General features: G+C 39.1%; 1 protein-coding gene across 3 annotated transcripts in view; it reads left to right on the top strand.

Annotated features, from left to right (window-relative positions):
* The window catches only part of Sema3a (semaphorin 3A), a 453,595-nt gene that overhangs the window by 356,245 nt on the left and 77,995 nt on the right, over positions 1-19,355 (top strand). For all 3 annotated transcript variants that reach the window (XM_087206759.1, XM_087206760.1, XM_004839772.4), the window contains exon 7: positions 17,447-17,540. In XM_087206759.1, coding sequence (XP_087062885.1) covers positions 17,447-17,540 — 94 coding nt within the window. The remainder of the gene's footprint in view (positions 1-17,446; positions 17,541-19,355) is intronic.

Raw genomic sequence — 19,355 nt, 5'->3', positions numbered from 1 at the left:
CACAAGTGTCCTAATATCTGATGTGTCTGAGTACCACTGACTCAGTGATAACAGGTCATACACCACCAAGAAGTTAAGAGTGTCGTGACTTGCGTTAGTCCTTGAGTTTTGTAGCCTGGCCCAGTCGTTTGCATGTCCACGCCAGGGTTACCTGAGCGGCCCCTGCAGGTCGGGGTCTGTCCCTGGGAGCGGTGACAGTGTTGCGAGGCTCATGCAGTATCTTCCACTGGGCACCAGCACTCATTATCCCTCATCTCATTCGTCTTTCCATTGCATTTTACATCCATGTAAAACTTGTCTTATTATCTGAAAGAAATGTAGTAAGATTTGTCTCTCACCTCTAGCAATTTAATAGAAAAAGCTATGAATGTTGCATTAAATACTAAGGTTGAAAGTAAAAAGAGAGTGAGAGGAGAAGAAGAAAGAGAGGGAGGGAGGGAAGAGATAACCACACAAATCCCAGAGAAAACCATTTTCCAGTCAGGAGAAATGGCCTAATCTCAATGGGCAGAGTATGTGCCCAGGTAGGTGAGGAAAACAGATCTAAGGGTGACACAGAAGGAGGCATGGGTGTGTGTTTATGGTCTGTGTGACCTTTATGTATTACGTAGAATGACTCCTGCCTTTAAAAAGCACAACTAGATTAATGAATGTTCAGTATGCTCTCTCCTTGTGCATAAAATCAAGATTTTTCTGCTACGACTGGTCTGATGTCCAAGCCCGTGTCTTTGGAAGTCCACCTCCTCCCAGCCCTGAACGGGGGGCTGCAGAGCCACCCGGTGTCACCCTGGGAAGGTCCCCTCTGTGCTTCCCTGGCAGAGTAGCCACGAGCTGCTGGTGGCTTGGCCCATTGGAAGTGTCACCAGGGACCCGGGATGCCGTTTTCCTTTCTGGTTAATTGGAATTAAATAAAGGGGTGTGGCTCGTGGCTACAGAGCATTGCGGGGTGCACAGCTATCTGCAGTCTCCCTTCAGGACCAGCAAATTCCAGGTGAATTTGATCCAAGAAAGGGGCCTTGGGTGAAAATACAGCTGGCCGCGCGATTCCTGTGCTATCTTGTCACACCCGCTCTCTGCAGGGTCAGGACTTCGGCCCCGCAGTCGCAGCCTGCACCCTACTGTGGACGCGTCTGCAGGGTCGCAAGACCTCTCCCAGCCAGGAAGCGACTTTTGAGTTTAATCTCAAGGGGAAAAGTGACCCGCAGCCTGGGAGCCTGCGGTGGAAGCAGGGAGCCCGGGTCTCGCGAGATGAGGAAAGCACGGCACAGACCGGGGCGCCTAACTATGCAGAATAACTTCCATGCAAAAGAAAAGAGAAATGAGAAAAACAGAAAATGTGCATTTTTGTGTACTGTCCCAACTACAGTTTCTACATAATTTTGTCATTTCGCATAGAAAACGTTAATTCCTTTACATATGCATAGAATTTTACTTTCTTTCCATTTTTTAAAACATCATTTATGTTATAATCATTAAATAAAATAGGTAAAATTGCAGCATTGCTGCCAAAATTTATTACTTAGACAAGATTGAGATTTAGGATATTTATTACCATGAAGTCACCAATGGTCTCTAATTTATAAGACTTTGGATTACACGTCAGCACAGTTGTTATTTCCTCTAATGCCTTACCTCACCACAGCCTAATAACATTCAGGAAATCCAAAAGACAAAGAGAAAGAGTAGTCCTGAAAGCTAAAAATAGTCGTTGAAAACTGATGCAATCATGTAATAAAGTACGGTGCAATAACTTACATGGTACATCCAGGGTATCTGCTAAAGCAATTAGGGTTCATGTGGCTGGAGTTTTGTTTAAGTATTATAAAAAATGAAAACTGTTTCTGCACTTTAAAAGTGTACTTTTAAAGGTCTTAGGATTTTCCCTCTTCTTATTTGTAGATGTGATCTATTTAACATTGTTCAAAATCAGAAAGTGATTAGGTAGCAATCGGATTTCAAAAGGCCTTCCCAGCAGATCCAGTGAACTATGTGATATATTACACATGACAACATACAAGACACAAAGGAACAATTATATCAGCCCAGGTGTGCATTCACAGTGGCGTAATATCTCCACACATCTAAAAGGACCTGCTCATCAGAAAACAGAGCAACCCTCATGCTCTTTATAGCAATGGCAGTAAATATACAGACATACTAGAGGGCTTTCTTTTTAAATAAATACATACCCTATTTAGGATTCTTTTTTTGTTTAAATTCTTTTGTGGGTACATTTTAGGTATACAATACATTTACATTTATCATTCTGTGTTTGTACCTGTCCATGATGTATCTTGGTTCTTATTTTTTCCCCATCACCTGTGTGCCCTTCAACCCCTCCACTCTTCCCTATTTGCAAAGACTTTGTTTCCATTTTTTCTTTTCTTATAGTTTTTCCTTTCTCTTCTTTCCTTTCCACTTCCCCTCCCACTTCCCCTACCCCTTTGGACCTTTTCTTCCTTTTTCAAATTATCAATTATTCATTTTAATCATTTTAATCCTTATTTACACTTTCAGCTTCTCACACCAGAGAAACTATTCGGTATTTACATATGGGTTCTATTTATTTCACTTAAGAATATGGCCTCAATATGCATACATATAGCTATAAATGTCTCTAGTTTCTCAATCTTTATGGCTAAGTAGTACTCCATTTTATAAAAAAAAAAATCTTTATCCAGTGTCCAGTTGATGGGCACTTGAGCTGCTTCCAAGCTTTCACTACTACAAACTGTGCCGCTATGAACATGGGTGCACATATATTGCTGTGGTAGGATTCTTTTAATTCTTTTGGGAAGATACCCAGCAGGAGAATAGCTGGGTCAAATGGGACCCCTGGTTCTACTTCTTTGAGGTACCTCCATGCTGATTTCCACAGTGGTTGCACCAGTCTACACTCCCACCAACAAAGGTGAAGGGTTCCTTTCTCCCCACACCCCTGCCAGCATTTGTTATTGTTTGATTTCGTGATACCAGCCATTATTTGTGGGGTGAGGTGGAATCTCAGTGTTGTTTTCATCTTCATCTCTTGAATGACCAGTGATGTTGAACATTTTTTCATATGTTTATTTGCTGCTTTTACTTCTTTGTCTGAGAAATGTCTGTTCATTTGAGATCCCCATTTTTGAATTGATTTTTTAGATTTGAAGGGTCTAATTTTTTTCAGTTCTTTATATATTCTAGATAGTAGCCCTTTGTCTGAGGTACACCTGCTAAAATTTTTTTCCCACATTGTAGGTTGTCTCTTAGTTCTGTTGGTGGTTTTCCTTGCTGTACAGAAGCTTTTTAATAAGATGAGATCCCAGTTGTTGATTCTTTGTGCTAGCTCCCCTGCTACTGAGGTTTTGTTCATAAAGTCTTTTCCCATGCCAATGTCTTCAAAAGTTCTACCTAACTTATCTTCCAGCAAGATTAGTGTTTCTGTCTTTATATTTAGATCTTTATTCCACTTTGATCTTAGTTTAGTGCATGGAGATAGATATGGGTCTGGTTTTAATCTTTGGCAGGTTGAAATCCAGTTTTTCCAGCACCATTTATTAAATAGGCTATCTTTCCTCCAATGAGGGTGGTTGGCTCCTTTGTCAAAGATGAAGTGGCTGCGTGTCTCTGGAGTTGTTTCTGAAACTTCTTATCTATTCCACTGATCCTTGGGTCTGTATCTTTGCCAGTACCATGCTGTTTTTATCACAAAAGCTTTGTAGGATAGTTTTAAATTGGAGATTGTGATACCCCCTGCCATGTCTCTGTTGCCTAGAATTGCTTTTGCTACTCTAGGTCTCTTCTGGTTCCAAATGAATTTTTGAATTGTTTTCTCTAGTAGTTTTGGAAGTATGACCATTTTCACTATATTGATTCCTCCTACCCAGGAGCAAGGGTTGTCCTTCCATTTTCTTATATCCTCCTCGATCTCCTTTTACAAAGTGCTATAGTTTTCAGTGTAGAAGTCTTTTGCTTCCTTTGTTACATTGATTCCTAGATATTTCATTTTTTTGGATGCTATTATAAAAGGAATTCTTTCCCTAATTTCTCTCTTAGTGAGTCTGCTATTTGTATATAAGAAGGCTATTGTTTTTTAAGTGTTCATTTTGTATCCAGCTACCCTACAGAATCTGTCAATTAAGTCTAGAAGTCTTTTGGTGGAGTTTTTTGGGTCTTCCATGTAGAATATCATATGGTCAGCAAATAATGACAGTTTAACTTCTTCCTTTCCTCCCTTTATTCCTTTTATTTCTTTCTCTTCTCTAATTAATGTGGCTAATGTTTCCAGAACTATATTGAACAGGAGTGGTAATAGTGGGCATCCTTGTCTTGTTTCTGATTTTAAAATGAAAATTTTCAGGTTTTGACCATTTAGTATGATGTTGGTGGTTGGTTTTTCATGGATAGCCTTAATCAGGTTGAGATAAAGACCATCTATTCCAATTTTCTGTAGGGTTTTTATCATAAATGGGTGCAGGATTTTGTCAAATGCTTTTTCTGCATCTATTGAGATGATCATATGGTTTTTGTCCTTGACTCTGTTAATATAGTGTATTACATTTTTTAATTTATGTATGTCAAACCATCCTTGCATCCCTGGGATAAATCCAACTTGGTCAGTGTTTATGATCCTCTTAATGACCTTCTATATTCTGTTTGCCAGTATCTTGTTGAGAATTTTTGCATCTATGTTCATTAGGAAGATTGGCCTGTCATTCTCTTTTTGGGTTGGGGCTTTCCCTGGTTTTGGAATCAAAGTAGTACTTGCTTGCAGGAATGAATTTGGAAGCCTTGCTTCCCTTTCAATTTCCTTGATGAGTTTAAAGAGTAATGGGATAGTTCTTCTTTAAATGTCTTGTAGAATTCAGCAGTGAAGCCATCAAGATCTGGGCTTATATTTGTTCATAATTCTTTATTACATTTTTAATTTCACTCATTGTAATTGGGGTGTTTAGAAAATCTATATCTTCTTTAACTTTGGCAATTCATATTTATCTAGGAATCTGTCCATTTCTTCCGTGTTTTTCATTTTATTAGCATACAGGTTCTCAAAGTAGGTATTGATGATCGTCTGGATTTCTGCTGGGTGTGTTATGACTTCACCTTTTTCATTCTTAATTGCATGGGTTTGAGCCTTTTCTATCCCTTTTTTTGATAAGTTTGGCTAAAGGTTTATCAATTTTATTTATTCTTTCAAAAAACTAACTCTTTGATTCATTGATTTTTTTGTATCATTCTTTTAGTCTCCATTGAATTGATTTCTGCTCTGATCTTTATAATTTCCTCTCTTATATAAGCTTTGGGTTTGTTATGCTCTTCTTTTTCTAGGAGCTTGAGGTTCTGCATTAGGTCATTTATTTGAGTTCTCTCTGTTTTCCTAGTATGGGCATTGACTGCTATGAATTTCCCTTGTAGAACTGCTTTCATTGTGACCCATAGATTACTGTATGTTGTACTGGCATTATCATTTACTTGTAGAAACTGTCTAATTTCTTCCTTAATTTTCTCTGTGATCCATTCATTGTTCAGGAGGGTGTTATTCAATTTTCATGTGTTTGTGGGGGGTTTGCAGTTTCTTATGTTATTGATCTCCAATTTTATTGGACTATGGTCTGATAATATACAGGAGTTTACTTCAATTCTTTTACATTTACTTATACATGTCTTGTGAGGTAGCATATGGTCTGTTTTGGAGAATGACCCCTGTGCAGCTGAAAAGAATGTGAATTCTGATTTTATGGGGTGGAACTCTCTGTAAACATCTATTAAGTCCATTTGTTCAGTAGCTTGGTTCAGTTCTAGAATTTTACTGTTAATTTTTTGTCTAGATGATCTGTCTATTTGTGATAGTGCCATATTGAGGTTCCCCACTACAATTATATTAGTGCTTATTTGGTTTTTCATGTCCATTAATATTTGTTTTGTATACTTGGGGGCATTCATATTTATTGCATATATATTTATGATTGTCATCTCTTACTCTTGAATTGTTCCCTTCACAAGGATGTAGTGACCATCTTTGTCTCTCTTAATTAGTTTTGGTTTGAAATCTACTTTGTCTACAAATAATCCTCCTTTTTTCTGGGTTCCTGTCACATGGAGAATTGTTTTTCATCCTTTTACTTTCAGCCTATGAATTTCTTTTTGAGTTAGGTGTGTTTCTTTTATACAGCATATTGTTGGATTTTGGTTCTTAATCCATTCTGCCAGTCTATTTCTTTTGATTGGTGAATTGAGGCCATTAACATTGATGGTTATAATTCATAGATATTGACTCATCCGTGTCATGACGTTTTACTATTGTTGGCTCTTTTATTTCTTAATTTTCCCCCTTTCCCTTTAGTTTCTTACTTTGCCTGGCTTCTTCCCTCTGTTGGGCCTCATAGACTTGTGACCTTCATTGTCTTTTTCTAGGATATTGTTTAGAATTGTTTGGAGTGCTGGTTTGGAGTTTATGAAATTTCTCAGGTGTTCTTTGTCATGGAAGTATCTGATTTCCCCATTGATTTTGAAAGATAATTTTGCAGGATACAACAGTCTCAGTTGGAAGTCATTTTCTTTTAGGGCTTGTAATACTTCACTCCAGGGTCTCCTTGACTTGAGGATTTGTGTTGAGAAGTCTGCCATGATTCTGACGATCTTTCCTCTGTGGGTGATTTGTTTCTTTTCTCTAACTGCCTGTAGGATTTTGTTCTTCTGTTGAGTTTCTGGGATCTTGACTATTATATGTCTAGGTATAGATTTTTTTTATTGTGGTTAGTTGGAGTTCTATATGCCTCACTTATCTGTATGTCCAATTCTCTACCTCTGTCTGGGAAGTTTTCTTCTATTACATTTGTGAACAGTTTTTTGTATGTCAATTGTACTTTCTCCTATTTTACCATGGACTGCTATCAGTTTTATGTTATTCTTCTTTGCATCATCTAGCAGCTGCTGGATTGTTTTCTCATGGTCCCTTACTATTTTGAAGAAACCTCTGTTTTCATGGTCCTTAACCAAAATCCTGTCTTCTATATCTGATATTCTTTCTTCACATTCCCTTAATCTGCTGTGCATAGTTTCAGTGGAGTTTTTAATTTCCTGGATGTCTGTTTGAATCTATTTCATGGTTTCCATTTCTTTCTTATCCTGGGCATTCATGGCTTGCAGCATGTTTCTGAGCTTATCTATTTCAAGGTGTCCTAGTGGTTGATTATCAGACTTTTAGACCTCGTTTCCCTCAGAATTTGCCTTTTGGGTGGAAGTCCGAGTTTGTGCCTTGCTTAAATGTCTTTTCATTTTTGTATTTGGTATTGCCTTTGGTTTAATTCCTGGGTTGATACTTTGAAGTTGCTTATTGTAAGTATCTTTGTTGCTTGTAGTTAGAACCCTTATGGAATGATTTCTTCTTAGAAGTGTCTTCCAGATATAGCTGGTCTTTAGGTTTTGAGTCTCTAATGGTTCTGAGGCTACCTCATTTCCATTATATCAGGAAGGACAACTGATTAGATCAATCACAACACCTTAGCCCAAGTGATACAATCAGCAACACCATAGCATCAAGTACCTCTTAGAAAATGATAATTTGTGGTAGTTATTAATCTATCACCTTTAACTGTGTGAATCGAATCAAAATTGAGGACCAGCTCAGCATGTGTTTATAGTGAATGAACTCTTCAATATAGCAACTTTACCCTTCGGGATGGGGAGTTAGAAGGAGTTGGGGAGGGAGGGATAGGTAGGTAGAAGGAGCAGTGAGGCCAGAGGGCACAGGTGAGAGAAGGAAAAAGAGAATAAAAGAAAAATAAAGAAGAAATATGAATTAGGGCCAGAACAGGAACACAAAGGGAGATGAAGAACAATGTGGGAGAGCAAGAGAGTGAGTGAGAGAGAAGAAAAGAGAAAAGAAAAAAGAGGAAAATAAAAATCTGAACAGAGTAGAAAAAGAAAAAAATTAAAACTAAAAGCAAAAAAAATACTAAGAATAATTTTGAAAATAACAAATAAAAGATAAAAATGAAGGGCCTTCTTCAGGGAATGTCTCTGCTGTCACAATAGACAATGTGGGCAGCAGTGTGCAGATATAAGTCAATGAGTCTCAGTAAGCCAGTTGCAGATCCCTGAGATTCAGGCTGATTTCTGGCTGCAAGTCCCAAGTTGAGCTCCCTGTCCTCCTGCAGGGTTGAACTCTGCAAGGCTCTACTGCAGGTTCCAGCTGCCCTTCCCCTGAGGATAGTCCAGTTCCGATGGGAGCTGATGATCCCTCCAACTTACCAAGTACAATGGTTTGGTGTGCCTTCATTGCAGAGATTCCCTTCACTTTTCCAGTGGGCTTCAGTTCTCATCAGGGAGACTGAGAGAGGCCCTCTCTCTGTTGTGCACTTCTGCAGCTCAGGACAATGGCCTTTATGCCCCTCTGTGCCTCTGTAGTGTGGAACCAGGTAGCGCAGGAGCTAGGAGGCCGGTGGAAGGAGGGTGGTTGCATGTGGCTAAGATGCTTGCCGGTGGGCATGCCCAGGGGTCCTCACATTCTCGCTGGTTGCAGGTGGGTGTGGTGAGCCAGGGGGAAGCAGGGCTCCTGATGGCCAGGGACCTCGCAGCCTGCGTGACTGAGCTGCTCCAGTGGGCATGTTGAGGGTGTCCTCCTAGTATTTTTGCATTTTGTTAAACTCCCAACAAAAGGAATCAGCCTGCTGCAGACAGGCAGGTCTGTGCATGCCCTACCGAGGTCCTAAGTCGTGCAGGAGATGCCAAATCACCCCACTGCAGACAGGCAGCCACCTGGTTCCACACTACAAAGAGGCAGAGAACACCAGACCACCAGACCAAGGTACTGAGTACCGCTGATCGAGGCCCAGAGGTAGGGGCTTCTGAGCTGCCGTCCCACTACTCCTGGTCCAGAGGAAGGGGCTTCCAGGTCACCATCCCTTCCGCTGCTCCCAGCTCACAGGAAAGGGCTTTTGGGTCACCATCCCTACCGCTGCTCCTGGCCCCTGTCCCACCTCTCCCAGCTCAGAGGAGGTAATCCGTGCAGGTGCTAACAGCCCCCCGGCCCAGTCGAAATGAGAAAACATGTAAATAAGTCTCAGAACCAGACTTCCAGATCACCTACAGTAACCCCAAAGGGAAATGAGATGGAACACTCTGATACTCAACCACCTGGACCCACTCAACTGGCAACAAAAGGAGATCTGGAAAAAATGAAATCAGAAATAATTTCTCAGATAACAGGAGAAATTGTGCCCCTAGTGCAAGACATGATTAATAAATCTAGAGAGGAGCTGAGGAACATGATGGGATCCCAATATAAGAAACAAATGGAATCCATAAAACAGATCCAAATAGATTTCCAGGACATGAAAAACTCCACTGAAAGTCTACACAGCAGAATGAACCAATGTGAGGACAGAATTTCAGATATAGAAGATAAGATTGCAATTAGTGACCAGGAAAAGAAAAGTTGCTTCAAAATTATAAGGGAACATGAGAAATCAATCCAGCAGCTGCTAGATGATGCAAAGAAGAATAACATAAGACTGATTGGGCTCAATGAAGAAAAAGGAGAGAGAGGAGATGACATAAAAAAATCTGTTCACAGAAATAATGGCAGAAAACTTCCCAAGCAGGGGACAAGAGCTTGACATATAGAGAAGTGAGGCATATAGGACTCCAAATAGCCTTGATCAAAAAAAATCTACACATAGGCATATAATTGTTAAGATTCCAGAAACACAACAGAAGAACAAAGTTCTACAAGCAGTTAGAGAAAAGAAACAAATAACATACAAAGGAAAGCCCATCAGAACCACAGCAGACTTCTCAACACAAACCATCAAGGCAAGAAGAGCTTGGAGTGACATATTCTAAGCCCTAAAAGAAAACAGCCTCCAACCCAGATTGATGGACCCTGCAAAACTATCTTTCAAAATGGATGGAGAAATAAGATACTTTCATGACAAAGAGCACCTTAGGAACTTCATGAATACCAAACCAGCACTCCAAAGAATTTTACACAATATCCTAGGAATAGACATTGAGGATCACAACCCCAAGAAGCAAAGCAGAATGAACCCATCTGGCATGACAAGAAATTAAATGGAAAGGGGGAGAACCCAACAAAAAGAAAAAGTCATGGCAATGACAAGTCAATATGTTTCAGTTATAACCATCAATGTTAATGGTCTCAATTCACCAATCAAAAGAAATAGACTGGCAGAATGGGTCAAGAAGCAAAATCTAACAATATACTGCATACCAGAAACACACTTAATTCAAAAGGAAACTCATAGACTGAAAGTTAAAGGGTGGAAAACAATACTCCATGTGACAGGAACCTGAAAAAAAGCAGGAGTAGCTACCCTCTTTGCAGATCAAGTAGATTTCAAACCAACACTGATTAAGAGAGATGAAGAAGGACACTACATCTTTGTAAAGGGAAGAATTCAAGAGGAAGAGATGACAATCATAAATATCTATGCAACAAACACTAGTGCACCCAACTATATAAAACAAATACTAACGGGCATGAAAAGTCATATATGCACTAATACAATTGTAGTGGGGGACCTCAACACCCCACTGTCACAAATAGATAGATCAACTAGACTAAAAATACATAATGAAATACTAGAACTCAATCAAACTCTTGAACAAATGAACTTAACAGATGTTTACAGAGTCTTCCACCCCACAAAATCAGAATACACATTCTTCTCAACTGCACATGGGTCATTCTCCAAAATAGACCACATACTCACACATAGAACATGTTTAAGTAAGTGCAAAGGAATTGAAGTTTTCCCCTGTATATTATCAGACCATAGTGTGATGAAATTGGAGATCCATAGCAAAAGAAACTCAAAAAATTTCATAAACATGTGGAAATTGAACAACACACTTCTGAATAACCAGTGGGTCACAGAGGAAATTAAAGAAGAAATCAGACAGTTCCTTCAATTAAATGACAGTGACAATACAACATATCGGAATCTATGGGACACAATGAAAACAGTCTTATCAGGGAAATTCATAGCAGTGAATGCCCATATTAGGAAAACAGAACGAGCCCAATTAACAACCTGATGCTGAACCTCAAGCTTCTAGAAAAAGAAGAGCAGGACAACCCCAGAGCTCATACAAGGGAGGAAATTATAAAGATCAGAGGAGAAATCAATGCAATGGAGACTAAGAGAATGATACAAAAAATCAATGAAGCCAAGAGTTGGTTTTTCGAAAGAATCAACAAAATTGACAAACCTTTAGCCAACCTTGTCAGAAAAAGGAAAGAAAAGGCCCAAATCCATGCAATGAGGAATGAAAAGGGTGAAATGACAACAGACCCAGCAGAAATCCAGAGGATCATCAATACCTACTTCCAGAACCTATACACCAATAAGATGGACAACACAGAAGGAATGGACAGATTCCTAGATACATATGAATTACCAAAGTTGAACGAAGAAGACCTAAAAATTCTAAACAACCCAATATCAACCAATGAAATTGAAAATGTAATTAAAAACTTATCAACTAAGAAAAGCCCAGGCCCTGATGGCTTCACTGCTGAATTCTACAAGACATTTAGAGAGGAACTGCTGCCACTACTGTTTAAACTCTTCAGTGAAATTGAAAGGGAAGCAATACTCCCAAATTCATTCCTGGAAGTAAGCATCACCTTGATCCCCAAAGGAGAGAAAGACCCAACCGAAAAAGAGAACTATAGGCCAATCTCACTAATGAACATGGATGCAAAAATCCTTAATAAGATAATGGCAAACAGAATACAGAAGATCATCAAGAAGATCATACACCCTGATCAGGTGGGATTCATCCCAGGGATACAGGGATGGTTCAATACATGAAAATCAATCAATGCAATACACTATATCAATAGAGCCAAGGACAAAAACCATATGATTATCTCCATAGATGTAGAAAAAGCATTTGACAAAATCCAACATGCATTTATGATAAAAACCCTACAAAAAATTGGAATAGATGGTCTCTACCTCAAACTGATAGAAGCCATCCATGAAAAACCAACAGCCAATATCATACTAAATGGTCAACAACTGAAATCCTTCACACTCAAATCAGGAACAAGACAAGGATGTCCACTATCACCACTCTTGTTCAATATAGTTCTGGAAATATTACCCATGGCAATTAGACAAGAGAAAGAAATAAAAGGAATAAAGATAGGTAATGAAGAAGTCAAATTGTCATTATTTGGAGATGACATGATACTCTGTATAGAAGACCCCAAGAACTCCACCAAAAGTCTTCTAGACTTAATAAGCAAATTCAGTCAAGTAGCTGGTTACAAGGTCAACACACAAAAATCAATAGCTCTCCTCTACACCAATGACAGACTCACTGAGAGAGAAATAGGGCAAATAATTCCTTTCACAATAGCATCCAAAAAACTGAAATACCTAGGAATCATCCTAACAAAAGAAATCAAAGACCTTTTCTCTGAAAACTATGGCACTCTGAAAAGAGAGATTGAAGATGATATAAGCAAATGGACAGACATCCCCTGCTCCTGGGTAAGAAGGATTAATATAGTGAAAATGGCCATACTTCCAAAACTGCTATATAGATTCAATGCAATTCCAATTGAGATCCCACCAGCATACTTCATAGACCTCGAGAAAACAATCCAAAAATTCATTTGGAACAAGAAGAGACCCAGAATAGCAAAAGCAATTCTAGGTAACAGAGACATGGCAGGGGGTATCACAATCCTCAACCTGCAACTATACTACAAAGCTACTGTGATAAAAACAGCATGGTACTGGCAAAGAAACAGACTTGAGGACCAGTGGAACAGATTAGAAGATGCAGAAACAACGCCAGACACACTCAGTCATCTCATCTTTTGACAAAGGAGCCAAACATCCTCACTGGAGGAAATAATGGTGCTGGAAAAATTGGGTTTCAACTTGCCAAACATTAAAACTAGACCTATATCTCTCACCATGCACTAAACTAAAATCAAAATGGACTAAAGATCTAAATATTAAAATAGAAACTCTGAACCAGTTGGAACAGAGGTTAGGTAGAACTCTTGAAAACATCGGTGTAGGAAAAGATTTTATGAACAAAACCTCAGTTGCCCATGAACTAGCACAAACAATCAACAAGTGGGATATCTTCTTATTAAAAGGCTTCTACACAGCAAGAGAAACCACCAGCAGTGTGAAGAGACAACCCACAATGTGGGAAAAAATCTTCACTTGCTCTTCCTCAGACAAAGGTCTACTATCTAGAATCTATAAAGAACTTAAAAAGATCAGACCTCCCAAATTTAAAGACCCAATCCAAAAATTGACATCTGAAATGAACAGACATTTCTCAGCCAAAGAAGTAGAAATAGCAAAAAAATACATGAAAAAATGTTCAACATCACTGGTCATTCGAGAGATGCAAATGAAAACAATTCTGAGATTCCACTTCACTCCAGAAAGAATGGCTGCTATCATGAAATCAGCCAATAACAAATGCTGGCAGGGCTGTGGGGAAAGAGGAACCCTACTTCCATCCTGCTGGTGGGAGTATAGACTGATGCAACCACTGTGGAAATCAGTGTGGAGATACCTCTAAGAACTAGGACTCGAAGTCCCATTTGACCCTGCTATTTCACTGCTGGGGATCTTCCCCAAAGAATTAAAAGAGTCATACCGCTGTGATATATGTGTGCCCATGTTCACAGCAGCACAGTTTGTAATAGCTAAAACTTGGAAACAGCCCAAATGCCCATCAACTGGAGACTGGATAAAGAAAATGTGGTTTTTTTAATAAAATGGAGTACTACTCAGCCATAAAAAATGAGAAATTAGAGACATTCATAGCTAAGTGGATGCACATTGAGGTGATATTCTTAAGTGAAATAAATAGGACACACATGTGTAAATACTGAATAGTTTCTCTGGTGTGAGAAACTGAAAGTGTAAATGAGGACTAAATGTATAATAAGTAATGTGAAATAGGAAGAAAAGGGGCAAAGGGGAAGGAACTGGGAGGGCTAGGGAAAAGGATAGAAGGGAATGGGATTAATATAAGAAAATGGAAAAATAGGAACTAAATCTTTGTAAATAGGGAGGACTGGAGGGGTTGAAGGGAGGGCTGGGCAAGGGTGAAACATCAGAACCAAGAGAGACTATGTAAAGGTGCAAATTTCCAATGATGAATGTCATTATATTGTATACCTAAAATGTACCAATGATTAGAATGAATAATCGAAAATGTAAAATAGGAAGAAAAGGTCCAAAGGGGTAGGGGTAGTGGGAGGGGCAAGAGAAAAGAAAGAAGGGAAAGGAAAAATGATGAGAAATGGAAAAAATGGAAATAAAGTCTTTGTAAATAGGGAAGGGAGGGCTAGGAATGGGGAAAAAATAAGAAGCAAGATGCATTATGTAAAGGTACAATTCCCAATGAGAAATGTAATTGTGTTGTATACCTACAATGTGCCAATAAAAGAATTTAATAAAAAAAACTCCCAACAAAATATTTTCATAAATTAGCAGTTGTGTTCATTTCCAAAAAAGTTGCATACTGAGAAAATAAAATTTTCTTTCAACTTGTCTCTTGTCCAGCTAGAGGAGGGATGAATACTTGGTACTTGGGAGAAACTAAAGAATATACATATAATTAACATCTGGTTTAATTTTTACTAATGAAAGATAAGCAGTCATTTATCTCCACTGTGGCATGAGGGCTTTTGATCAGTGTAGGACAGAATGATTTTACTGTACCAAATACAAACAATGGAAATGGGACAAAAACAATTTTTGAAGGCATAGTGAGTCTGTTTCATGTGCATTGTTAGGATATATCTTCACATCAGTTACGAGATTTTCTTATCCTGTTATGGAGGAAGAATCTGAGTTTTATGAGAGCTTAGGGATTTGCCTGAGGCCCAGAGTTAATGAAGGCAGAGCCACAGGTAACACTGAGTTCTGCCCAGTTTCAGTACTTCAGACCCCATTATTCCATGTAACTGTTCGGAATTTTACACTACAAACACTGGTGTGTAAGAAATACTCTACTGCTGCTTTCAGAAATCAGATTACATTTATTCCAGCCCCCCAACTGACTAAGCTGGTAAGGAAATGCAATTTGTTTTGCCCCTCTTTAGAATCATATGGAAATAGAAAAGATTTACATGGTAGGCACTCAGAGATTTGGGTAAGAGTTACATTGAGCAGAGAGGTATTGAGTATCCATAAAGAGGCGATTAACTTACTATTTATTTATGGAGTTGAACATAAGGAAGGAAACATTTGAACGTATCACCTGACACCATGACGAAGAATAGTTTTCATCTTCTCCTGACCCATAACCAATGTGTTTAACCTCTCTTCCTGTGAAGTCTAAACCTTTACCTTGTAAATCAAATATTACACGAGATCGGAAGTCCTTCTCATCTACCTCACATTCTTTGATTAACTTGGACATGTGATCCCAGACCATAAGGGTCTCTTGCTCTTCTATAATTGTCAGTGCTATAAAATGTCTGATGAGTACAAAAAATGTAATAATCGTCAAAAATATCTTCCAACACATCACCGCTTCTCCCTTCTTCCTCTAACCTGATATAATTATATATATAAAATTCTAAAAGTATTTGCTACAGTTTGTTTTAGTAGAGTGTATATTTTTCCTCAGTTTATATATTTCTTAATTTTAATTGAAATACACATGGATATCAAAATATTTATTGTTTATGTCTAATAAATATCTTTTACAATATCTTTATTTGCATAGGTCAATAATTTCCATGGTACAAATATAATATTCAAGTCCCAATTATATTTGTGGACAAGTTTAGTATTTCTCAATTTGTGTAAATGTCTTTAATAATACTTCTTTCATAGTATGTTTGGAAATTTGACAATAAACATGTGTGTTCAATTTTCATATTATTGAGTATAATTTTGATATGAATATTATTAATAGAATGAAATAAGTAACATTTGGTTTTTATTTTGCTACATTAAAATCCTCGTATACATTTTGTAACCCTCTGGATAAGCCTTGCTTTCTTTTTTTTCTTGTTTCTTTTATGGTACCGGGGATCGAACTAGGGACCTTGGGTTTGTAAGGCAGGCACCTAAACCACTGAGCTAAATCCCCGGATAAGTCTTCAAGGTTAAATAATCTTGTGCACATTGGCTTTGGGGCAGGGACGGAGACATGGAGTGGGACCGGAGTCCGACTTCCGCTCTCTCAGTCCCGTCCGACTGGGACAAGGCCCGGTTCTGAGAAAGCCCAGGGCTGCACCGCAGCCTTCAGCTTAGACCCGAGGTGCAGCGCCCTGGTGCAGGGACAGCTGCTCACCAGCGCAGAACGGATGGGAGCGGGGAGCTTGCAGCCACCGAGCAGGAGGGACTGCTGCTGGCTTCGCTTTTCAGGGTCCTTCCCAGTTCAGGGGAGGCTTCAGAGTCATAACTGGAGACCCTGCCATTGGCTCCGTCAGAAGTATTAAATGTTAAATAAAGTGATCTTCATTGGCCATAAAAGGAGCGCCATTTACTATTCAAAGAAGAGAGAAAATGCTTTTATGTGAACAGGAGACAAACTGCCAAAAGAGCTCTTCTAGTTCTGTCTGTGGACAAGTTCATGTGCTACTGGGAAAAGCATACAGATTCTGCCATAATTAATTCCCGGGTACCCGGGTCTCAAAAGCATGTTCAAAAATGTCTCCAAACGGACTCCTCTGTCACGTGAAGGTTGCAGAAGTGAGTCGCATGAGCCCAGTTACCTCCTTGGCCAGGTACTTGTCCTCTTGCTGCCCAGCAACTACCTGCTCCGGACCTGAGCATAATCTTGTATGCAGTCGAAAGTTCTTCCTGTCTCTGGGGGTAGGGCTCCAACAGAGCCGGCTTCCCATGACCAAAACGTGCCTGTGTCCTGGTGGGACCACCAGGCACACGCCCGCTGATGGTGCGACGTCCCCTTGGAGAGGGGCAGAGAGGGATGGAGTCAGCTTAAAGTTCAGGAGCAGCGTGTGAGCCCCCGCAGTGTACCAAGTAGGCAGGGGAAAGGCAGCACTTGTCAATAGAAAGTACCCACAAAAATAGCAGGGCAGTGTAATACATTCCAGACGCCTGTGATCTTCTCTGTCAAGGAAGAAAATGAGTCACTTTATGTAAATTTAAAATTATTTTTCCAAGAGCCATTAGGATAAATCTTGGCATACTTGCATGCAAAATGCCTTCCGCCCCTCCCAGGGTTCATCCTGTCCCTTAGCATTGCCTTGCACACTGTGACTTGCAGTTTGCTCTCTGATACTCAAATCCACCACGTGACACACACATTGACCAGGAATGGCTGTTTTGATGCACAAAATGAATTACATTCTGTCCTCTCTACATACAGTTTACACTCCTTGTCGTACACCACCATTCAACCTCTCTCTGGTTAACAAGTCGAAAACCCTTCCTTTTGCAAATATATGAAATTCCTCTTGTGCTTTAATCTACAGGACAACATTTTTAAATTGGAGGACTCACATTTTGAAAACGGCCGCGGGAAGAGTCCATACGACCCCAAATTGCTGACGGCATCTCTTCTAGTAGGTACGTTGTTGACAAGCAGTTCAAGGTGAATCCCTATGAGTGACAGCTTGTACATTCTTGTTTTAGTCTACAAGATTTTCCATCATTAATCACAAATAATTTTGGGAGGAGAACACCAGTGGTAGACTCTAATATTTTGAAAACCATGAACAACACTGAACTGTTTTAGTTCTGAAAATTTAATCTGATCCTTTTTCATCATGATGCTTTCATAGTGTAACTGAGGTAACCTGCTCAGTGTTTATGCATCTGCACTTGAATGTAATTCTATAAAAAAAATTGACTTTGATTTCGGAAAAAGGGTGCTTAAAGAATTAGGAAAAATAGCATGAAAACTGTCATTCTGTCTACGCTGTAATTTCAGCCCACGCTTCGCCTCTGTGTCCACACTGGTCACCAGCATGACCTCCCCACAGGGCGGCAGAGCTGGCAGACAGCGCTGTGCCCGTCTCTCACTTTGCTCTCCTGACAGATGAGCCATGCCAAGGGACGCTGCTTTCACGTTGAGTGGCTAGGTCACTCTTTTTGTGGTTAATTAACTATAGTCCAGTATTTTACATGATTTTCTCTACCCTTTCCTCTTGCTATTTGTTTTTCAAACTTTCTGTTTTTCCTCTTTCCCCTCAGTGTTGCAGATGGGAAGGGAATGCTTATTAGAAGTAGGAAGATGGAAGAAGGAGGAATTTTTAGTCTGAATTGAAAGGCAAATGATTTTATTTATATAACCTTTTGTCATTTCCAAACTGTAGTTAAATAAACAAACAAAAAGTGACCAAACATGAAGTAGTTTTTCCCTCCTCCCCTTTCCTCCTTCCTTCTCTTTTGCTTTCTTTTGAATTTACCTTTTTTTTTGTAGCTTTTGAGCTTCCTAATGCATGTAAAAATTCTGGGTAATGAATTCTGCTAATTATTTGATAACACAATAAAAATAATAGTAAAAATCATCAAATATAAAATTACTGGTGGGATTTTTGAATAATAAGTCTAAGTTTATAACAAGTAAATTTAGTTATTATCTGATGTGTCATAAATTCATAAGGTTTTTCATTATTTTACAAATAAGATTTTTTTCTATTCAAGAAAAGAAAACACTAGTCACATTGTCTAGTCCAGTGCCTGCTTTATTACTAATCCCTATCTCATTGAGAATGAAACCATTGCAGTATATTATTTCTTCTGTTGCTCTTCACATTTAGACAGTTTTATTCCACTTGATCCGTTCAGATAGCATCTTAACAGAAATGTACGAGTGAGAGAATGCCACTCACTGAGCACACTCAGTTTCCCCACCAGTGGGGCCCTAGTCCTTACGGCAGAGTCCTTCCCCTGGCTCACATTTGTCTTAAATTTGAAATTTTCCTTAAACAAAGAGAAGGAGTCATACTTTGTCCTAACTTGCAACCTATATTTATTTAAATTACACACTGAAAAAATGCTGGATTTTCCTCAAAACACGGCATGTACAAGTGTGTCCAAAGCCTCCTCAGTTTGTGGTGGGATTTGCTTGATTATTTATTTTCATATTCCACTGAGAAAGGATGATGACAGGAGAGAATTACACACATCCCATGGTATGCAGCTGCACCAAGTCCACAAAGCCTATGAAACTCCCTAGATTTGGTTTTATAGTATAATTTCTTTTAGAAAGCTGTATAGGTTTATGAAAAGGAAAAGACAATGAGGGAATTCAGTGAGTCAAGTGGCTGAGAAAGAACAATGCACATTTGATTAAAAACAACCTTAATATGGAATTCCAGAGCTAACATAACAATCCAGCAAGATAATTTAGTAACTGGCAGAGACATGCAGTGCTTA

Source organism: Heterocephalus glaber, unplaced genomic scaffold (genome assembly GCF_053883595.1).
Source record: "Heterocephalus glaber isolate CG9 unplaced genomic scaffold, H.glaber_assembly_v1.0 deba00000678, whole genome shotgun sequence".
NCBI lineage: Eukaryota > Metazoa > Chordata > Mammalia > Rodentia > Bathyergidae > Heterocephalus > Heterocephalus glaber.
The sequence above is the reverse complement of the archived record's forward strand: the minus strand, read 5'-3'. Positions and strand labels throughout refer to the sequence as shown.